The sequence below is a fragment of the Lagopus leucura genome, unplaced genomic scaffold (genome assembly GCF_019238085.1).
Source record: "Lagopus leucura isolate 7727_CA_CO unplaced genomic scaffold, USGS_WTPT01 Super-Scaffold_100018, whole genome shotgun sequence".
NCBI lineage: Eukaryota > Metazoa > Chordata > Aves > Galliformes > Phasianidae > Lagopus > Lagopus leucura.
The window spans coordinates 6,579,182-6,597,966 of NW_024962272.1; the positions used below are offsets into that span (position 1 = coordinate 6,579,182).

Genomic DNA, 18,785 nt, shown 5'->3' on the forward strand with positions numbered 1-18,785 from the left:
TGTCCTGGGAAGGAGAACAGTATCATTCTCCATGATCCAAGTGGCATCCTGCACCACTGCATTCTCTCTTCATTAGGGTTCTTTCTGAACCAGAAATGGAAAGGTTATCTACCTTGAGTAAGTGATGATGGTCTGTCTCCTCTTCCTCCTTCTAGCTCCTCTTTGTCTGTACTGGAATACCTGTGAAGTGGCTTAGAGGAGGAAGAGTAACTGAACCAGGAGAAAGCAGTAATTTGCCTCAGGAATGCCAGTTCAACTTTTGTGCCACTCCTCCATCATACTGCACTGAGCCCAGGAAATAGGGGTGGGGGATGTTGCAAACTTCCTAAATTCCACATGCTGCTTGAGGGTGAGGTGAGTTGTAATCATTGATGCCCTCTTGATTTCAGTCTAAGCCAACAACTCCTGCTGGAGAACTCCTGAGACTTGCAGTCAAAGGCAGCCAAAACTGAGTGGAAAACAGAAAAAGAAATGTCGGGGGGGAAGGCTTCTGTAGAGATGCTTCAGTGAATCACTGTCTTCTGACGTTACAGGTCTGCCTGGTTATGGGATGACCTCTTAACAGCTGAGTTAAAAAGCATGCCAACGAAGCCAGCTAACTCAATGAAGCAGTTCTGTTTCCCTTTCCAACAGCAAATGTGGTAGACTGAGCCCTTCTCTTCACAGATTGATACAGGGAACATTTCAGAATTAATTTCTAAATCTTTATTTATAAAGTGCCTCAGTAGAATTATCCACACCTCACACTTCAACAGAGTTTCTATGAAAGGCAGAAGAATAATGGAACATCTTCCTGAAGGCAAACAGAGTTAACCAAGTTGTACTTTAGACTGAATTTTAAGTGTGCTCATTTTCAGCAGAAGACTTGTTACTCATTTTCATTTGTTTTTAAGCTTTTCACAAAGCAGTTGGCATTTTAAGGAAGATGAAATACTGACTTTATTAAAACAGTGTTATATGACATCTTGGAATTAAAAAAATATGTATGCATGTATCTTTGAAGCATGCATGAAGTAAAACAACAGGTCTATTTTTCAAAGCACAGAAGGAATCCAAAATATTGAAATTATTAAAATTCTGTGCATTAAATCCACAAAATTATTAGAGCTTCTTCTTTAAATTCTACCCACATCCAGTTCTTATCCAAACAAGTTATTATTTGCAATTCAGAACCTACTAGGTGCATTAAAAGAAATCTCTGTATTTGCTACCCGAAGACTGCAAAGTAAACACAGTATTTACTTTCACACTAAATTTGAGATATCACAATAATGCATACATTTTAGAATAGCACTAGATTCCAATTTATGCCCCCAGTAATGTTGAGTAGAACCAATGTTCACGTTCACTCTAAAAGAATATATTTTTTTTCAGACTGAGGTGGCAGTATAAAAAAGGTTCTTCATGAAAGACCAAAAAAGAAGAAATTATAAAGATCAGCAATACTTAAAATAAAACAAAGGGTTCGTTATGAATTCAATATGATCAAGATCAGCTTCCTCTCCCCAAGATTTTTAAGTGGCTCTCGAGCTTCCTGGCTTTAAAGCCTGTCTACTTCTCAGTAGAAGTAGTTATTCTTCTAATTACTGAATAATTCAGCTTCTGTACTTCATCAAGTAATCCTGACTTCAGAGAGTTATCTACAAAATACAGTCAGACATGTATAAAAGTTACAGTGACCGTGAATTATGGAACAACACTTTGAAATGTATCTTTAAGCCTACATTCAGTATTTATGCATCAAAATATGTATGTTTGAATATGTGTACACGTTGAGTTTTACTTCTCTCTTTGATTGTTTTGTTGTTGCTAGGTTGCTGTTTTTTTTAAGCTTTTAAATGAACAAATATGCAATTCCTTACCTTATTTTTGAAGTAGACCTCAATTGGCAAAATGAAACCAGCATAACCAGATTCTTCAACTTTGTAGGGTGGATCCTTGCACACTGAAACAGAGAAAAAGCCTGTATTTAACAGAAAATGTTTAAAAACACAACGTGAACAAACAGTCTGCAGCAACACTTCCATGAAAGCATCACTACAAAATTACTCACATATACACACACACATCTTTCAGTTTCTTCAGTCTCTCGGAACACAAGAACCAAGGGATATCAACTCCTGGTGGACTTGCTATCTCAAGGCCTCTGAGAAAAAAAAATTATCCAGGAAAAAAACTGCCAACACATTCTCCAGAGTACTATCAGTACATCAGCCTTCTGAGGAAATGCAAGCTTAGTAAATCACAAAGTAAATTTAAGCAAAGTAAAGCTACCTCACCATTCCCCTCCTGTTTTGCTGGCACTAACCCACACAGGACATTCAAGAATAAGGGAGACTCCAAGTGCTTGCTAACCTACTGCATGAGAGCTTACCAGCATTTGAAAACGTAAACATAGCAGCCCTACCTAAGGATAGTTAGAGATTATGGTAATATATACTGACAACATTTCAGCTAGGGCAATAGCCCTCCTTGCTTCTTTAGGTTCAGAAGATGACTTGAGGAAAAAGCCTCAAGTGTGACATTGTTTGATTGCCCATGCAGATATAAACATGGGACACTGAAAGCCACTCACAAAATATGAAAATTATTAAACATCAGATATTTATAAACTGTAATAATACATTATTTCATTCAGAGATTTCAGGCTCCATTGCATGGCATACCAGAAATCACCTTCCACTTTATTTAATAAAAAAAAGTCACAGCAATGTCTTCCTAAGAATTTTATTGGTGCAGACCATACTGTCAGCATAATTCTTTTTTTATTCTCTCCCTCAAATCGCTCTTCTTTCATACTCACACAAGTGTTAGCAAATCAGTTTGACATCACAGTTCCGAAAACAAAGTCTGTTATAATTGCAGACATTGGTGAAACTTGGGTGGCAAAATGCTTAGCACACGCCAGTGATTGAGCGTCTTCCTAAACTGAAAGATGAGCAGAAAATTCTACAGTCTTGCGCTTGAAAATTCCCATCCCTCTTCCCTACCCCCCTGAAAAAAAAAAAAAAAAAAAAAAAACAAACCAACAACGAAGAACAGGTAATGGTAAAACTGTATTATATTGCATATACAATTACTACAACTAAAGTGTAAGCTAGTACATCATTCTCTCCTTTCTTGTAGAACACTTAATATGCATACTAGCAAGAGCAACATGTCTGTGCAGCCTGAATCAGGACCCACTGGCATAACCACCTGGTTGGCAACCAAGGCTCCTGCAACAGCACTGTAAGTTGGCCAGCAGCTAACAACCACCCAGTTGGGTGGGTGGAAAAGAGAGGGGTGGTTCACCTAACTGCTGCCACAGGAGATACAGAGCAAAAAGTAACAGAAAAGTAAATACTGTAGTAGGGAAGAAAAAGAAAAACTTGATACATCTTGGCTGTCAGGTGAATAAAAAAAGGGAAATATCACTCCTGTTTTTATGAAGGGCCTTTTTTGTGAAGAAATGAAGACCTGAGGAACCACGGGCTGGTGAGCCTTGTGTCTATGCCTGGGAACATCATGGAGCAGATCCTCCTGGAAGCTACATTAAGGCACCTATGAGATGAGGAGGTGATCTGAGACAGCCAAGGGTCAATCATATAAATCCTTCCTCTCTGCTATCTGGTTTGAATAGGTGATCCAACTTCAGTACTTTCTCAATAATAAGTGAGGCCCTACAGATTAGTACAGATCCTGTGAAAAATTAGTTCCTGCACTGAGAAAACAGTTTCAGAGAATATCATCATTGCAGTGCAATGAGAAGCAGCCACTGGTATACAGTCTCATCTCAGGAGAACTATACGGTCTGGGAGAAGTGAAGAGAGAAATAAGACAGGTAAATTTCAGCAAGTTCAGTGCTCACAGAACAAGCACGTCTCACCTATTGCGTAGAACAATACAGAGTTCATGATACTATGTCAGAATGAAAGATCTTACCAATAAGTGAGAGCCTGAATCTTAGGTATCTGCAAATGCATTTGCTAAACATAGACCAGATTCCCTGAAGCAATTTTTCATGCAATTTCAAAATAAATGCTGGGGAACCATATGTATATGCGCATAGATCTGCCATTGCACAAGTACTGACTTACAGTAATATGCAAATCTCAGGTGTTCATCTACACTATATAGCCATCTAATTTCCCCTGATAGGGGACTATTTATACACCCAGCTGCAGTCCTAGCTATATTAAAAACAAAAACACTTCAAAAACCTGTAGGAATAGTGAGAAGTACATTGCCTAATGTGCTTTAAACAAAACATGCCTTCCAGAAACCACGTAAAAATATTAATGTGCATTTTGTAATAAAAATTGCAATAACAACATCCGCATTATCAAGACAAATTCATTAACAAGGATTTCTTCCCTGTATGATCTCAGTACCTGTTTTGCTACTATTCCCTAATACACTCATTATTCACAAATAGATGTGAGCATATAACTCTCCTTCAATGCACTTTACAACTAAATTCTTCTGGTAATGTCAGCATAATGAGATATACAAAATTACAGCAAGCCAGAGCAGGAGTTTGTAAGTTCTAAATTATGTTTATCTCCTACTTGTCAGGCAACTAGTCTACAGCTGACATAAATGGATTAAACCATTTATTTCAAGTATTTTGCTTCCTTACTGCACAGGTGAAGCATTGTATTTAAGCACACACTCCATGTACTGTGTCAGACATAACTGACACCTGAAGAACAGCTGTAAACCAAAATATGAAGATGTATTTAAGTAATATTAACAACTCTGAGGCCCATAGAGATTACAATAACAAAATTGTGGTATAATAACCATTAGTTTTAAAGCTTTAAGAAGATATTTGTTTGCCACTCCAACAGTCAAACATTTCCTTGATGAAAAATATGGTCAGAAACAGTAAATAAAGACAGAAGTTCATTTCTAGCAGGGCCATGCAGAATTATAGCTTTTACAATTCACATCCACTCTGTGCACCCTACAGGACAGATGTAGTAGGCCTTGTGGGTATTTTACAGATTCCTGCCTATGATTTGCTCACATTGGTCACTGTCTCATTTTTTCCTGTAATTACCATCTTCATTGAAAGAAGTGCCACAAATGAACAGCATTAATTTTAGATGAAAGCAGGCTGCAGTACCAAGCTTCTCCTGACATAAGAAGCCAGTTTTAAGTACCTGGCTGTGATATTTATGAAAAATCTTTTACCTTGGTACAATAACTGGTGGGCTCCAGTGTTCTGACTCTATACAAAAATGAGGCAAGAAGGATGGCATGTGTTATACCCTAGCTTCAGGCATACGCCAGCCACTAATACTAACAAATTGCCAGACAGGTTCAAACAACAGCTAGCTAAAATTACTACATTGAACATGCTTTGAGTGGTAGCTCATGCCAGGAATAGGATGTTCAAATCTGCTTAATAACTTACACTGACAAGTCTTTCATGAAACACATCGAACACTGAAGCAAAATTACAGAGAGAGATCTAAGGGAGAATTAAAATTGAGATTTCAGCATTGTATTTACAATCACATTAAGTTTCCTATCCCACATACTGAATTGCCTACATTCCTACAATTTCACAGAAAAGTGAATCCTAACAAGGTTAGAGAGTAACACTTTCTGTATAAAGTGTCTACATGTCAACCACTGGCTACCATGGCTGACCTGCAGACACTGGGGAAAATGTTTCCAAACTGAAAGAGGGGAGATTTAGATTGGACATGAAGTTTTTTACAACACGAATGGTGAGGCACTGGCACAGACTGTCCAGAGATGTGGTGGATATCCTATCCTTGGAGACATTCAAGGCCAGGCTGGATGGGGCTTTCTGCACTCTGATTTAGCTTAGCTGTAGGTGTTCCTATTCACTACAAGGAAGTTGAACCTTTGAGCACCCCTATGAGCTCCAACAATTTTATGGTTCTATGATCGTCATCAATGGAGATCAAACTGATACATAGGACAGGAAGAAAGGAAGCAGAAAATCTTCTGTCACACCTAACAGTGTTTTCCATACCAAGTATCAGTCAACTACTTAACTCTGCACTGGCCTTTAAACACTGCTATAAGATCAGAAGATAGAGTTTATTAATCACTCTGAACAAAGACAGTCAAAATAAGGTACATTTTTACACAGTTAAACACACAAGGTGAATTAAAGCCAACTTAAAAGTCCGCATCTGCCCTCTTAATTCTGATTCTTCACACATAAAGGCAGAAAAATGCCTTGAGCACACAATTGACGATGTCTGGAACACAGCATGGAGCTTCCTACTTCCCCTGACTAACGTGGAGCAACCAGAAGTTTCCCACGTACAACGCTGCCAATAATTTTGAAGACTTTATAGGTGTTAATTTAATAATTTCCAGTGCATATCTGTGCAATCTATGTGCCCAAGAAACAATTAAGAAGATGAAGCAGCAAATTCAGCAAATCTAAGTAATCCTAATTTTTTTTTCTTAAGCAGCACATACCCTCTGTCCTTTAAAATACAATCCCTAAGTGTTTGACAAACTGTTTGAGATTAGTAGGGACACCTAAAGTGTCTTCAGCAATTCATAGTGCTGTGCAAGCTAATTTGATGCAAATGTGCTGCACATGCAAAAGAATATATTCTCTGCTACAGGTACAGGAGAACCACACTGTCAGAGGACAGACAAGAGCGACCTCTTCTTTGAAGTTTCATCTTGTGTGAATTTCAATAGTGTAACATTGCATGACATTTTTTTTTTTCCTACAGTATTTTCCAATTTTGCTGAAACGGGAAAAAAGCGGGCCAGGATTAAAAAAACTTCACCTAACAGATTTCGGAGCAATACTGCATAGCCACAAATCACCCACAGGACAATGAAGTGCCATATCAGATGCTCAGGTCCCGCCTGTTTCAGGATTTCCACCAGGAAAAACACTGATCCTAGAAGCTCCAGCAACTACAGGCACCTAAAAATCCTTTGCATCTGTGAGCTTTCCAACTTAATCTCCTCTATAAATTGTGCAGAGCTTGTCTTGAGTCAAGTACACAAAAATACTGACCTAGATTCTGCAATGTACATGCATGCAACAATCCTTTATGAAACAAAGAATTTAATGGAAATGTCTAGGATGGTTCACAGTTCACACCTTTCCATCCATCTGCCCCCTCAACTTTCTGTCATTTCTGATAACTCATTTTCAGAGCTATAAAAATTACCCGTGAATTGAAGTGACACCATACTTGCATCAAACACCTCCGCCAAACTGCAAGCCAAAGCTAAGAATTTTCCATCACATCTCTCAGTTCTGAGATTATCTTACTGATTAGTATGTCATTTATTTCACCTGTAAGGTTTATAATATTATTGAACACATCCTTTAACTTTGAATAATATCAGAAAAATTCTCTTGTTGAGTGCAGTTTCTCATGAAATGTGATTTCATCAGCCTTAGAATGGCTGGAACAGCTCCTGAGCTGAAGTTGGAGGCTGTTGTAGCAGACTCTAGCAAAAGCTAAGTAGCAAAGGACATTTCTTCAAAAGGGTGAAATAAAGTATCTAAAATGAGAAACAAATCAGAGATTTCACAACACCATGAAAGCCGTAATATTCAGTTGCTGTTCACAAGAAAAAGAGCATTTGAGATAATATTAATTAGTATCTAACTGCAAAACAGACAGAGTTAGCACAACCTGATTATCTGCAGCAAGAGCATTTCACACTTAAAGAAGCAATATCCACTATTTCCCTATATTGCATTTTGAAGTCTGCAGACAGACTGCAAAACATTTTAACTTTGGTCAGTAGGAAATTGCCTGTTACTCAAGCATTCAGTATTAATCATAATGACTCTTTCTTCATATTAAATGTATTGGAAAACATTAAAAATGTTGCTTCTATATCATTTACTTGATAGCCTTCCTGATGCTGTTCAGAGCAGCTGCATACAAGATCATGAATAATAGTCTATATTTCATTGCTACTTCAGCAATTGCAGAGTGAGTCTAGGAGAAGGAAAACAAAAAAAATAGTGTTCCATATATGTTTGGTTAACATCATATATAAGCAGCTGGGAAAAAAGAGTGTGGTATCCTAGTATAAACAAATATCTATATTATATTAATATGATATGCACTTAAAGCTATAGAAGGGTACAGCTAAGGTTAAAATAATTAATTATTTACACATGTTTATATGAATGTGTCTGTTTGCTCTGGCTTTCACTTAACATTTCTTGCCTAAGAACCTAACAAATCTTTTCAACTAAAAACAACCAGTAAGCACAGATTCCAAGTCTCTGTGCAATTCATTCTATTACGAATATGATGTAAAGTACACAGCAGGGCATAAACACAACTTAAGAGCCACATCTAGGCAATGCACATGTTTTATCTGTTGGCATGCAGGTAATTATCACAGCTATTATATTATTTTGCCATTGAACATTTTGGGGGAAAGAGATCAAGAGAACATGCTGCCAGATGAGCATAATACGAGTACACTGTAAAGAAGGAACATAGAAAATCCAGATTTTCCTCAAAAAAATTTAGAAATTGTAACGCTTTACTTCAGCACACTCATTTTTATTTCTCTGCCTTTAATAAGTACAAGATATTAATTACTAAATGCCAAATGTAGCTCTCCTGAAAGTTTGCAGCCCCACTCTCACTATGTAGGTGGCAAGCTTTCCTCTGTATTACACGATGGAAAAGGGAAGAGAAAGAAGTATAGATTATAACTTCTAAGCAAAAAATCTTCAAAGCTGTACGTGGTCTAATCCCTAGTAATTGATTCTGTCCTAGGCCAATTCTAGCAGAAAGTGAACAAATAGTTTTAAAAAAATCCTCACCTTAAAAAAATGCTACATTCATGGGACTCTATTTGTATTACTAATCTGCTGGTAATCTGTAAAACGGTAACAAAAATAAAGTGACAATGCTGTCCAAATATACATGTGATAGATTTTGTCTAGGGATTTGTCTAAGAAAGCAAACTGCTTTCTTAGGCATTAAAGCCATTTGTTCTGCACTCTTTCAACTCCGTTCTCAAAAATGCCTGGGAAAAAAGTAGACAATTACATTTGCAAATTGGTAAACAAAACAAAAAAGAGAAAGACTACAGACTGAAATAATTTTTGATTGCTTATATATTATTGAGTAAAAATATTTTCCAGTTCAAGCACAAAAATTTCCCATTGGAGACTTCCAATTAGGAGGGGAAACACACATCCATGGTATACGAGAAGGGAGTGATCCCATAAGTATAACAGCATCTGCAAATTCAAGCTGGTTGCAAACAAGGCAAAGAAATTGAGGAACACCTATTTCACTGAATCCTTGAAGCCAAGCAACTCTAAGAGACCATGCTACAGAAATACAGAAGTACAGAAATAATGCTGCTTATCAATGTAACATGCTTACACGTGCACAGACAAAATACACGCAGTCGATGCTCTCACATGGAAACTCCAGACTTATCTCCAAAGTTCTCTTTCTAAAGGAGAAGACCAATCTGGAATCTGGCTGCTGGCTTAGTTTTGAGCACCCAGTACAGTCCAAGCATGAGGAAGCCCCATTTCAACCTCTGAATTTTGTTATGGTTCACAAGTAGCTGAAAAATCTCATCTTTGGAACTAATGAAACCAGACTTTCAGCAAAGATAAATATCTAGTCTAGAATGGAAGCTATGTTCCTCAGTTTCCCTGTAAAACTTAGCCTGTAGTTGTTTCTGAGAAAAGATATGTACCCTTTCAAACACACTGTGTCTGCTCACAGCTTTTCTATATCAAAGCATACTCCTGTTGGACTTCATTTATCCAAAGCATGCTTTCCCACTGTAGATTCAATTGATGATACCTAACCACACAAAAACGCTTTTTAAATCTAGCATTTTTAAAGTCTAGGAGTTCCTTAGTCTGTTTTACTTATTTTTAACCTAACAATTGAATGACTGCTCCAGGAAACTTTGGGAATAGATGGATCTTAGGTTATATTCTCATCTGATTTTCTCAGTGTTGAAGACCACCCCTAACCACAGTACGCATGCAATCCACTATTAAATTAAATAGAAAGGTAAAGGAAAGCACTTTAGAATTATGCACGAGTCCTCTGGCAATTCCATACACTTCCCTATAACTATTATAAAGTTACAGGGATGGCAGCCAGCAGAGGGCTGCCCATCAGCAAGGTTACCTAGTTAAGACCTCTGTCTATTATTACGAAACGAGAAAGAGCCAGAACTTGTGGCTAAAACACATGTCCTTACATGAGGAAAATTTAAGAGGTAGGTGGAACAGAGAAGGGCAGAAAAGCTATTTATCTCAAAAGCTGGCCAAGAACGGACTGAGCAGGGTCAACAAGGGTAAGAGTGATGAACTGCATGGAGTAGTGTAGGGCCATGGACCTCTTGGGTACAGAGGAACCTTTGCTACATCTGTCACTTTTTGTCCATGGCAGAGGCTTGACCGTCCACCACTGCACAGCCTTCACCCCAGCAGCAGAAAGACATACTCCACTGGGCCTGGGCCAGTGGTGCACAGGCTCACTCTGTATTTTCAATTGATTCCTGGCTGCCAGCTGCATTAAGGGAGACATCATAGTTACTTCTGTGATCCGTGAGAAATGAAAACATCTTTAGTAAGGTGGTCACAGTGTGAAACATGCCTGTCTGAGGATGTATGCTGGGTGACCATTAAGAAAACCTTCCCACGTACATAATCCAATATATGAAAAAAGGAAACACTAACAATAACACTGGGGCTGCAAGGAGATACAATACACAGAAGCAGGACAACCTGAAATGAAACTTCCATGACAAGCTCCACAGGGTGCCCTGAAAGGGTTGCAAGGTTCAAAGGAGAACAATGAACTGGAAATGGGTGAGGAAAGGGAATTGTTCCAACAACAGATTTCCATTCCAGATCTTAGGAACAGATTTTTGTTATTAGCAGAGGTTCACTCATATGCATCAGAAACTGAAGACGCTTTCCTAGCTGTTCACCAGGGTAATTCACATAGACTTTGAGTGCTCTTTAGACACACCAAGTCTACCAGAAGTAGACAGAACAAATCAGTCGTGCTTGTCCACCATGGAAACAGACAGATGGGCTTTCCACTGGTTTTAAATTATGAGACATTAAGATCCCTGCTGTACAATGACAATTCACTCCAAGCAAGGTCCTCCAAGCAAGTCCCAGTTAAATATAATTAAGAGGAAGACTAAAAAAAGAAACAAAAGGACAGTGTTGAAAACACAGAGCCACCAAGCATTTTTACAACTCACTCTCCAAAATGTACTTGCTGGAGAATATATATATATATAGAGAGAGAGAGAGAATATATATATATGTATATACACACACACACACACACACACACACACACACCAATGACATTGTGGCAAAAGGGTAAAAAGTATCAGTCCACATAAGACATAGTATAGTCCTCGTGAGATTAGAAAATGAACATCTTGATTCTACCCAGTTGTTTACATTCCTTTTAGAGCTGCATAAAAGATGAAGCCTACTTTCTGTTTCAGGGTAGACTCCAGAGAATGAAGAAATTAGCCATGTATTTTTCTTTCAGGCAACATTTTACTTTAGTTACAAGAAAGAACGAGAGACAGAATCTGATCTAGTTTTCTTTTAAGAAAAATTCTGACCAGACACTCTTAAGCTTCTTCATATATATAGTAGGCTTAAAGATTTCATACACCAGCAACAACAGCATAGTAGAGTTGTCCACTGTCCACTTGATGGTTTGAGAAACTAGGTACACAAAGACAGTACACTGTCTAGTAAAACATCCTACACAGCAAAGTCAGATAAACAAGTCCAAAACTTGAAAGCAGTGTTGTGATGACTACATACTCCTATTTGAAAACTTCAGAACCAAGAAAAACATCAAGAGGTGGTCTGTAGAAGAAGCACATAGATAAAACGTAGTACAGGAAAAAAAAAAAACTTCGATGAAATAATACAGAACACACAAACTGGTCAGACATTTATTTTCCCTTTTAATTAAAAAGGTAGGTAGCTTAAAACTTGGTAATTCTTAATAAGCTATTTTTCAACATGAGACTGCTAATCACTACATTTATTAATGATTGGTTGTAAGGCAGGGAGCACACAGGGAAGAAAACATCTCAGTAAAAGAAAAGCAGATTAAGCAGCAAGTGAGCACTATAAAGAAAACCAGGCAACTTAACTGGCTATACTGAAGAAAGGTACAACATATGACAATCAGTGTAGAGAAAGACATAGAACAATCTAAAATGGCAGAATGTAGAACTGTAACTCCATTTAAGTACCTATCAGTCACTACCAAAGCCTACTTAAGAACATAAAAAGTCAAAGCAATCTCAATGTGAGTCCAGTAAACTGGAAGATTGCCTATTTCAATTAATTAATATGTCTGTTCTTCTACAGTGTAGCATAATTTCTCTGGGTAGCTGAGTTGCTGATACTGATGAGACTATCTTTTTATTTATAAGATGCCATTTGACACAAAACCTCTTGACACCTCAAGCCCAATACATTTCTGTATTTGTCATTTTCAGTTTGCCTGTAAACCTAAAAAAAACAAAACCAAAACACCTAAAAAACCTAAAAAAAAAAAAAACAACCAAACACCTTATGTTCTCATACTCAGTCCCATTCCTTGCTTGCAGAAAATACACGTGTGCTAGGTTAAACTGATTAATCTCTTTGACATGCTAAAGTAAATAACATACTACCAAAATGCACAAATTTTATCTTTGTATCCTTACTAACAGCTTCTACAGCATTCAGAGGTGGTTTTGTCCAAATCCACAGCCTTTGACAGTGGCTTAAACACTTGACACAGACTTTGGGATACAGTTTTACCACAATTAAATGGATCGTTTTTAATGGAGATACAGAAAATAAAACAACTGGCTTGCACTTGCACAGTCATCTGTACTTATTTTCTCTTATTTGTTTTTCTCATCTCTCAACTAACACTCTTCCCAGAGAACTGCACAAGGATGTAGAAGTGTTCATAATTCGACTCCTGTTAACTATACTTCATTGCAGGAACAGCCTAAGAAGTACAGCTGTAACTTCTCACAGGTGTTCAGGCAGCCTTTGCTATACCTCAGTGAACACTAATCCATTTTACCCTTAGAAAACATGCACAATAATGCAGGAAATGTGATGTCAGGACTCCAAAACTGTTTGTCCAACTCATCCAGGATGCTAAACCAGCATCAGAATTGCCAATCTGAGGGTAACAGTTTCTCTCCACCCCCCTCAGGAGCCTATAAATAGTTGAAATAATCATTTTATCAGACTGAACATTTTCAATATTCTTGGTTCACCAGTTTGTGGCCAGTAGCTCAGGGAACAGACAGAAAAATTCAGTTCTGGTTCTCTTCTGTAACAGAGGTAATAACCAAAAACATTTATTTTCGGCAACATACTGCAAAAGGTTTTCTAGTTTGCTAGTTTCTCACTTCTCTACTTAAAAACAATTTATAAATGAAGCAGTTTGATTGCTTAAGACGCTTTTTTTTTTTCCTTTAATGCTTTGATCAAAGAACAGAGTGTTTCATTTCATGGTTTTCTCGTGGGAGGCACATGAGGAGGTCTTTTTCACCACATTTTCACTGAGAAAAGGAAAAAGGAAAAACTAGTGGAAAAAACAGTTAAAAATGCACCATACTACTAGGAAATAATTCTGATTTAAATTATGACTAGAATCATACCATTTAAGTTTATGTAGGTCATTTTTTGTTTAGTGCTTCCGATCTGTTCCACATACAGGCAACTCTTCTACATAAGGACTTAACATTTTCCACCTTCTGCTGCTTGTGTTCTCTCTCCAGTGGATTGTAAATGTCCTTCTGTTTTTGCTTTGTTCACCCCCCTCCAGATGTTACACTGACACATTTTGAACATGGGACACAAGTGAGCTGTCATCCTCTGCAAAAGGGGCTCATTTACCTACCTACAAGCTAGATGACATCATTAGGAAGCAAAACACTGCTCTGAATTACAGAACCAAGATTTTTCTCAAAACTGCAGACCTACTCAATCCAATTTTTTTTAATGGATATGGAGCCAGGTGCCTTGGGCTTCTTCACCTTATCCTCAAGACTGCTCCGCAGAGATTTCCTTCAGCTTCTCACCTAGCAAGACAACCAGTCAGCCTCCCACATTTGTAAGCAGGCATTAGCACATGCCAGTATGTAATTCAGCTGATGGGTCGTAAAGACCCTATGGAAAAGACCAGTATCAAGCTCTGTGTTCTGTCCATCACTAATGGCACTCATTTGGGCCTGTCCTCTCCTCCCCAAGGAAACAATTTTAACAAAATGTGGAAAAAAATATATATATATTCAGTGTTTCCACCTCTCTTGTTAGGTTTGGCTGAAACCAGCTGACTTTCAAAGGTGTACTTAAGTCAGGAAGCAAAAAGTCTTGCTCCACAAGGAGACCAGTAACATTGTTTTTTCTTTTTCCTAGTCAGCCATGATGGTGAAGATTCATTTATGTATTGTTTACACTACAGTCTGAACTTTATCTCTTTCTACTGAATTTGATCTATTTATCCATTCTTTGCTTCCAGTAAAAACTGCACTAATCTAGAAACTGTATTCTGACCACCTTGTGAATTATATTTTTTCAATAAAAATAAAATTTTCCCACAGGAGCTCCTAATAGGTACCACATGCATCACAATGAAACTCTCAGAGATTAGGAGCTTATTCAACTTGTGGGAGTTTCCTTGGCATTTATGCATTTTTACTTTAGTTGAGTAAGCTGTTGTAGTAATTAATTACTAATAACATTAAACAAAAATTTAGGCTCTTGGACCTTGAAATTAGGCCGCAACCAAAAAAAATAATATGCTTCTGTAGGAAAGTATGTGGATGCTGCTTACTTTTGCTACTCAATACCCTCCAAGTGAAAATTTCAATCACTAGCTAATGCCCTGGTTTATGTGAGTTACATACCTAATTCTAATCTTAAGGAGCAGTAACATGAATAGAAGAAGGCAAGCCTCTTTCTACCCCATGCTTTTTATACTCAAATAAATATGATTACTATCAACATAGGAAATACTTACAAGAGATCAATGAAAATTCTTTTTGGAATCTTGATGAACCTATTTCCTCTTAGGGCAAAAATACTATGTTCTACTATACTAGGAAATATTAGTGTTCAACTGAGTCTTACTTCATTTCTTCTGTTCTCCCCTAACAAGATATTATATATAAACACTATATTATATTATACAAACACTACAGAAGACCAGGCACTTTAGAAAACTGCAATATGACAAGCGCACATATGTGTGGGTTTGGTTCATACACAATCTGAGCAGCTTTAGGACCTTCAGTGCCAGTATTTTCTACACCTTTTCTTCTACATACTGCATGTATCATCACCATTTCACCTTATTTGCAGACAGTCCGCTCAGTTCCCAGTCATCACGTCCTCAGTATCCTGAACACAGCATGTCTCTTTCCCTTTCCTCTGGAAAACGAGCTCTATAACATTATGCACAGCTGCTGCATGTACTGAACATCTTAACATTGAGGAGAGAAATATGGAAAGATGATAAAAAAACCAAATTAACATCAACACTGTGAAACTCCATAGTGTGGTTGAAGCTACGTTCTAGAAGCCACCATAAAGCACTCTGGAAAAATGCATGTAAAAAGGCTTGCAGCACAAAAGTTCACCGTTGTGAGCTAAAAATAGATGACAAAGCAGGGGCTGAAAAAGAACTTTAGATTTAATTTAATTCATTTAATTTTCATCTTGTCAGTACCAATGACAGGTTTAGCCATAAGCCAACTCACAGTATTTACTAATGCTGTCAAGTATGCATGATCCACGCCCTATTTTCAATCAGTTAATAAATTATAATTGTAATTTAATTGGTTTGATAATGAATCCTCTAACTTATGTATCTTTTTTTTTTTTTTTTTTGGACACTAAGCACACATAAGTAGCCACCATCCTTCAATCGATCAAAAAGTCGATCAAAAGTGTCTTGATGATTCACGGAGAAGCATATAGTTCGCTTTAACAAGAAAATCCTGAATTAAAAACAGTATACAGGAACAGAATTTGACTTTAAGAACCATGCTAGTGTGAAATTTCATCATGATTTTATTCAGTTGAACAGGAAATAGGATAATTTTAAACCAGTTCAGTGCAAGTACAGTAATAACAGTTACCTCAAATTACTTCACCACTGGCAATAGCTTACAGAAGGTAACTGCTCACTCATGCAAGGATATGGTTCTTTTCACAAAGATTTGTATTTTGCCAGATTTTACAAAGGAAAATCCAAACCAGGCTGAATTAAAATATAACAGCTATTTTTCTAGTTACATGAGTCTGGGGGCTTTAGAGGTTGGCTTGCTTGTTTTTATTATCGCTGTTTTCCTTTGTTTTGTTTCAGTTGAGTTTTGGTTGGCTAGTTAATTGGTTTTAAATCTAAAAAGCTAGGTGGGATCATTTAAAAACTGAAATATAATCACAAAATGTTTAAAGTAGGAATTTTCTGAACACGTGATTTGTCTTTTTACTAAAATAAAGGAGAAAAGACAAGTAAGCATTCACTTCAAGCAGCAAAACACTGCAAGTCCAACACATACTTAAGTCATAGCACAAGACCTCCTATTATCACAGGATAATTATTAGCAATTTAATAATGTCATACTCAAAGAGACATTACAGTTCAGTGTGTTTAGCCATAGGGAGTGCAACAGCAAGGAGTACCTAGGTCTCTCAAAAATATGACAGTACTAGGACAACAAGTTTCCTATTTGATTTGATTGAGCCCCGTACTGACAATTCTGTTTCCAAGAAAAAATTATTTGCAAGTCTTACACCAATAAACTGCTTTCCTAAAAAGTCATTTGCTCAAATATTCTTAATTGATAAGCATGTATTCCTAAGAATAAACTTCCAAGCTTTCGATGCAAGTCTTAAAGAAGAAACTAGAGTCCTACGCAACAATAATAGATGTTTCAATGATGCCCTTTCTTTTAAACACTTCATTAAAAGACAAGCAAGCGAAAGATTACTGCAACTATTTTAATTCCACTAAAATTCAAGGAGCCATAGCACTGCATGTCAGCCACTGAGGGTAGTTCAAGGGTTTCAAGAGAGAAACACAGTTTTGCATAGGTACTCTTTGCTGGAGTGAACTGCATTTGTACAAAATAAGGTCATTCTGATTCAACTTTACTATGCATTGGTTCTTACCAACATATGGTAAACATATGTGGAAGGAAAAATATATTGGAAAGTGCTCTGTAATTGGAATCTGCAAGCAGGAAGCTAATATGATTAAATGGAAGTTCAAGTATCAGCTAATCATCTTCTATTAGTCCTCCTCAGTTCTGCAAAGAGAATGCTTGCACTCAGGATGCTTTGTCTCCCTACTCAGAACAGTTATGTAATTTGCAGAAGACATATTTTCCATGTTTTATACTTGGGGGGAGAGTTAATGTGCCTAGAGACAAAGTAATTATCTGTCATAAGGGTAGCTGCAGCAATTGCCATTTTGCCATCAGTACCCACATACTGCATCCAGTGAGAACAATAGCACAAGGGATAGTGCAACACAGCACGTTATATTGCAGGCTATAAAAGGCAGAAAGCAGCAGAAGGAAGCACTGATTTAAAAGCAAAGCACTATCACAGCCCCAAAAGCATCTTCCTTTGGTAAGCACCACAGTGTCTTATCTAACCACCAAGATTACCTATTGTGTTCTTAATTCAGATAATTACAACAAATTACAACACATATTCAAAAATTATCCCATTTTCAGTCAAGACATCAGCAATGACGGAAGCATCAACAGCAGCAAGACACAGAGTAAGAACAAGCTGTATGATGTATTCTTCCCTTCTGTTCTAGGCTGGAACAACGGCTCAAATTAAAAAAAAAAAAAAAAAAAAAAACAGTTTCCACTTCATTTTCCCAATCTCATATTGCTTTTCATCCTACAGCTTCGCCCGCATAATTCCAATTCTTTAATGTTACTGTAGAAACAGGCTAGTATCTACATGCCAGAAAAACTACTGCTGTGAATTCTCTGTTCACTTGCAAAAACAATTCCATCCCTGACCTCCTTTCACTCACTTTAACAAATACCCCAGAGTTTGACTATTTCATCTTGAATTCCTAAGTAAAACTGATGTTGAAATACCTTTTGCAATACTTTCTCTTTTTTACAATTTGTTTTTGTGTGCAGCTGTCTGCACAGAGGATACCACCCATGTGGATTTCTGCATCTTATCAGCTGTGGAAGTACATGTTCCACACATCCTAAATGCTCATCACATGAATAATATACTTTCACGGGAGTAAGCAAATGAATACAAGGTTTGATATTATCTCCCAATTGTGAAAGTCTAACCTTCAAATATAAAAGGAATGAGGAAAGAACAATTCAGTGGCAAGCTGAAAGTATCAACTTTTGTCCATCTAAAACCATTCAACTATGACTTCTCACTTTTCCTTCTACATCACAGCAGAGGTTACAATATTGGACTGACAAAAAATATATTCCTTCTTTGTTTTCTATGCAGATGTATTAATTGTATAATAATCTTTTATATTAGTCCAAAGCAAAGCAAACCATTTTCCACTTCAAGGGAAGGCTGTAGGTTGTCATCTCCCAGTGCCATTATTTGCAGCTTGCACATTATGCAGGACATCTAATAAAGAACACCAAATGCTAACTAACAATGCTGGAGAATATTCCTTTTACCCCTACCTTACCATTTGTCAACTAAACCCATACAGACATCACTAAAAGCACAGTTGATATTCTCCAGGTTGGATACACAT

At 37.2% G+C, this 18,785-nt stretch overlaps 1 protein-coding gene across 1 annotated transcript in view; it reads right to left on the minus strand.

The window, feature by feature from the left end:
- MLLT3 (MLLT3 super elongation complex subunit) overlaps positions 1 to 18,785 on the minus strand; it is a 110,775-nt gene that overhangs the window by 52,120 nt on the left and 39,870 nt on the right. Inside the window, exon 3 of the mRNA XM_042877553.1 lies at positions 1,863 to 1,945. Coding sequence (XP_042733487.1) covers positions 1,863 to 1,945 — 83 coding nt within the window. The remainder of the gene's footprint in view (positions 1 to 1,862; positions 1,946 to 18,785) is intronic.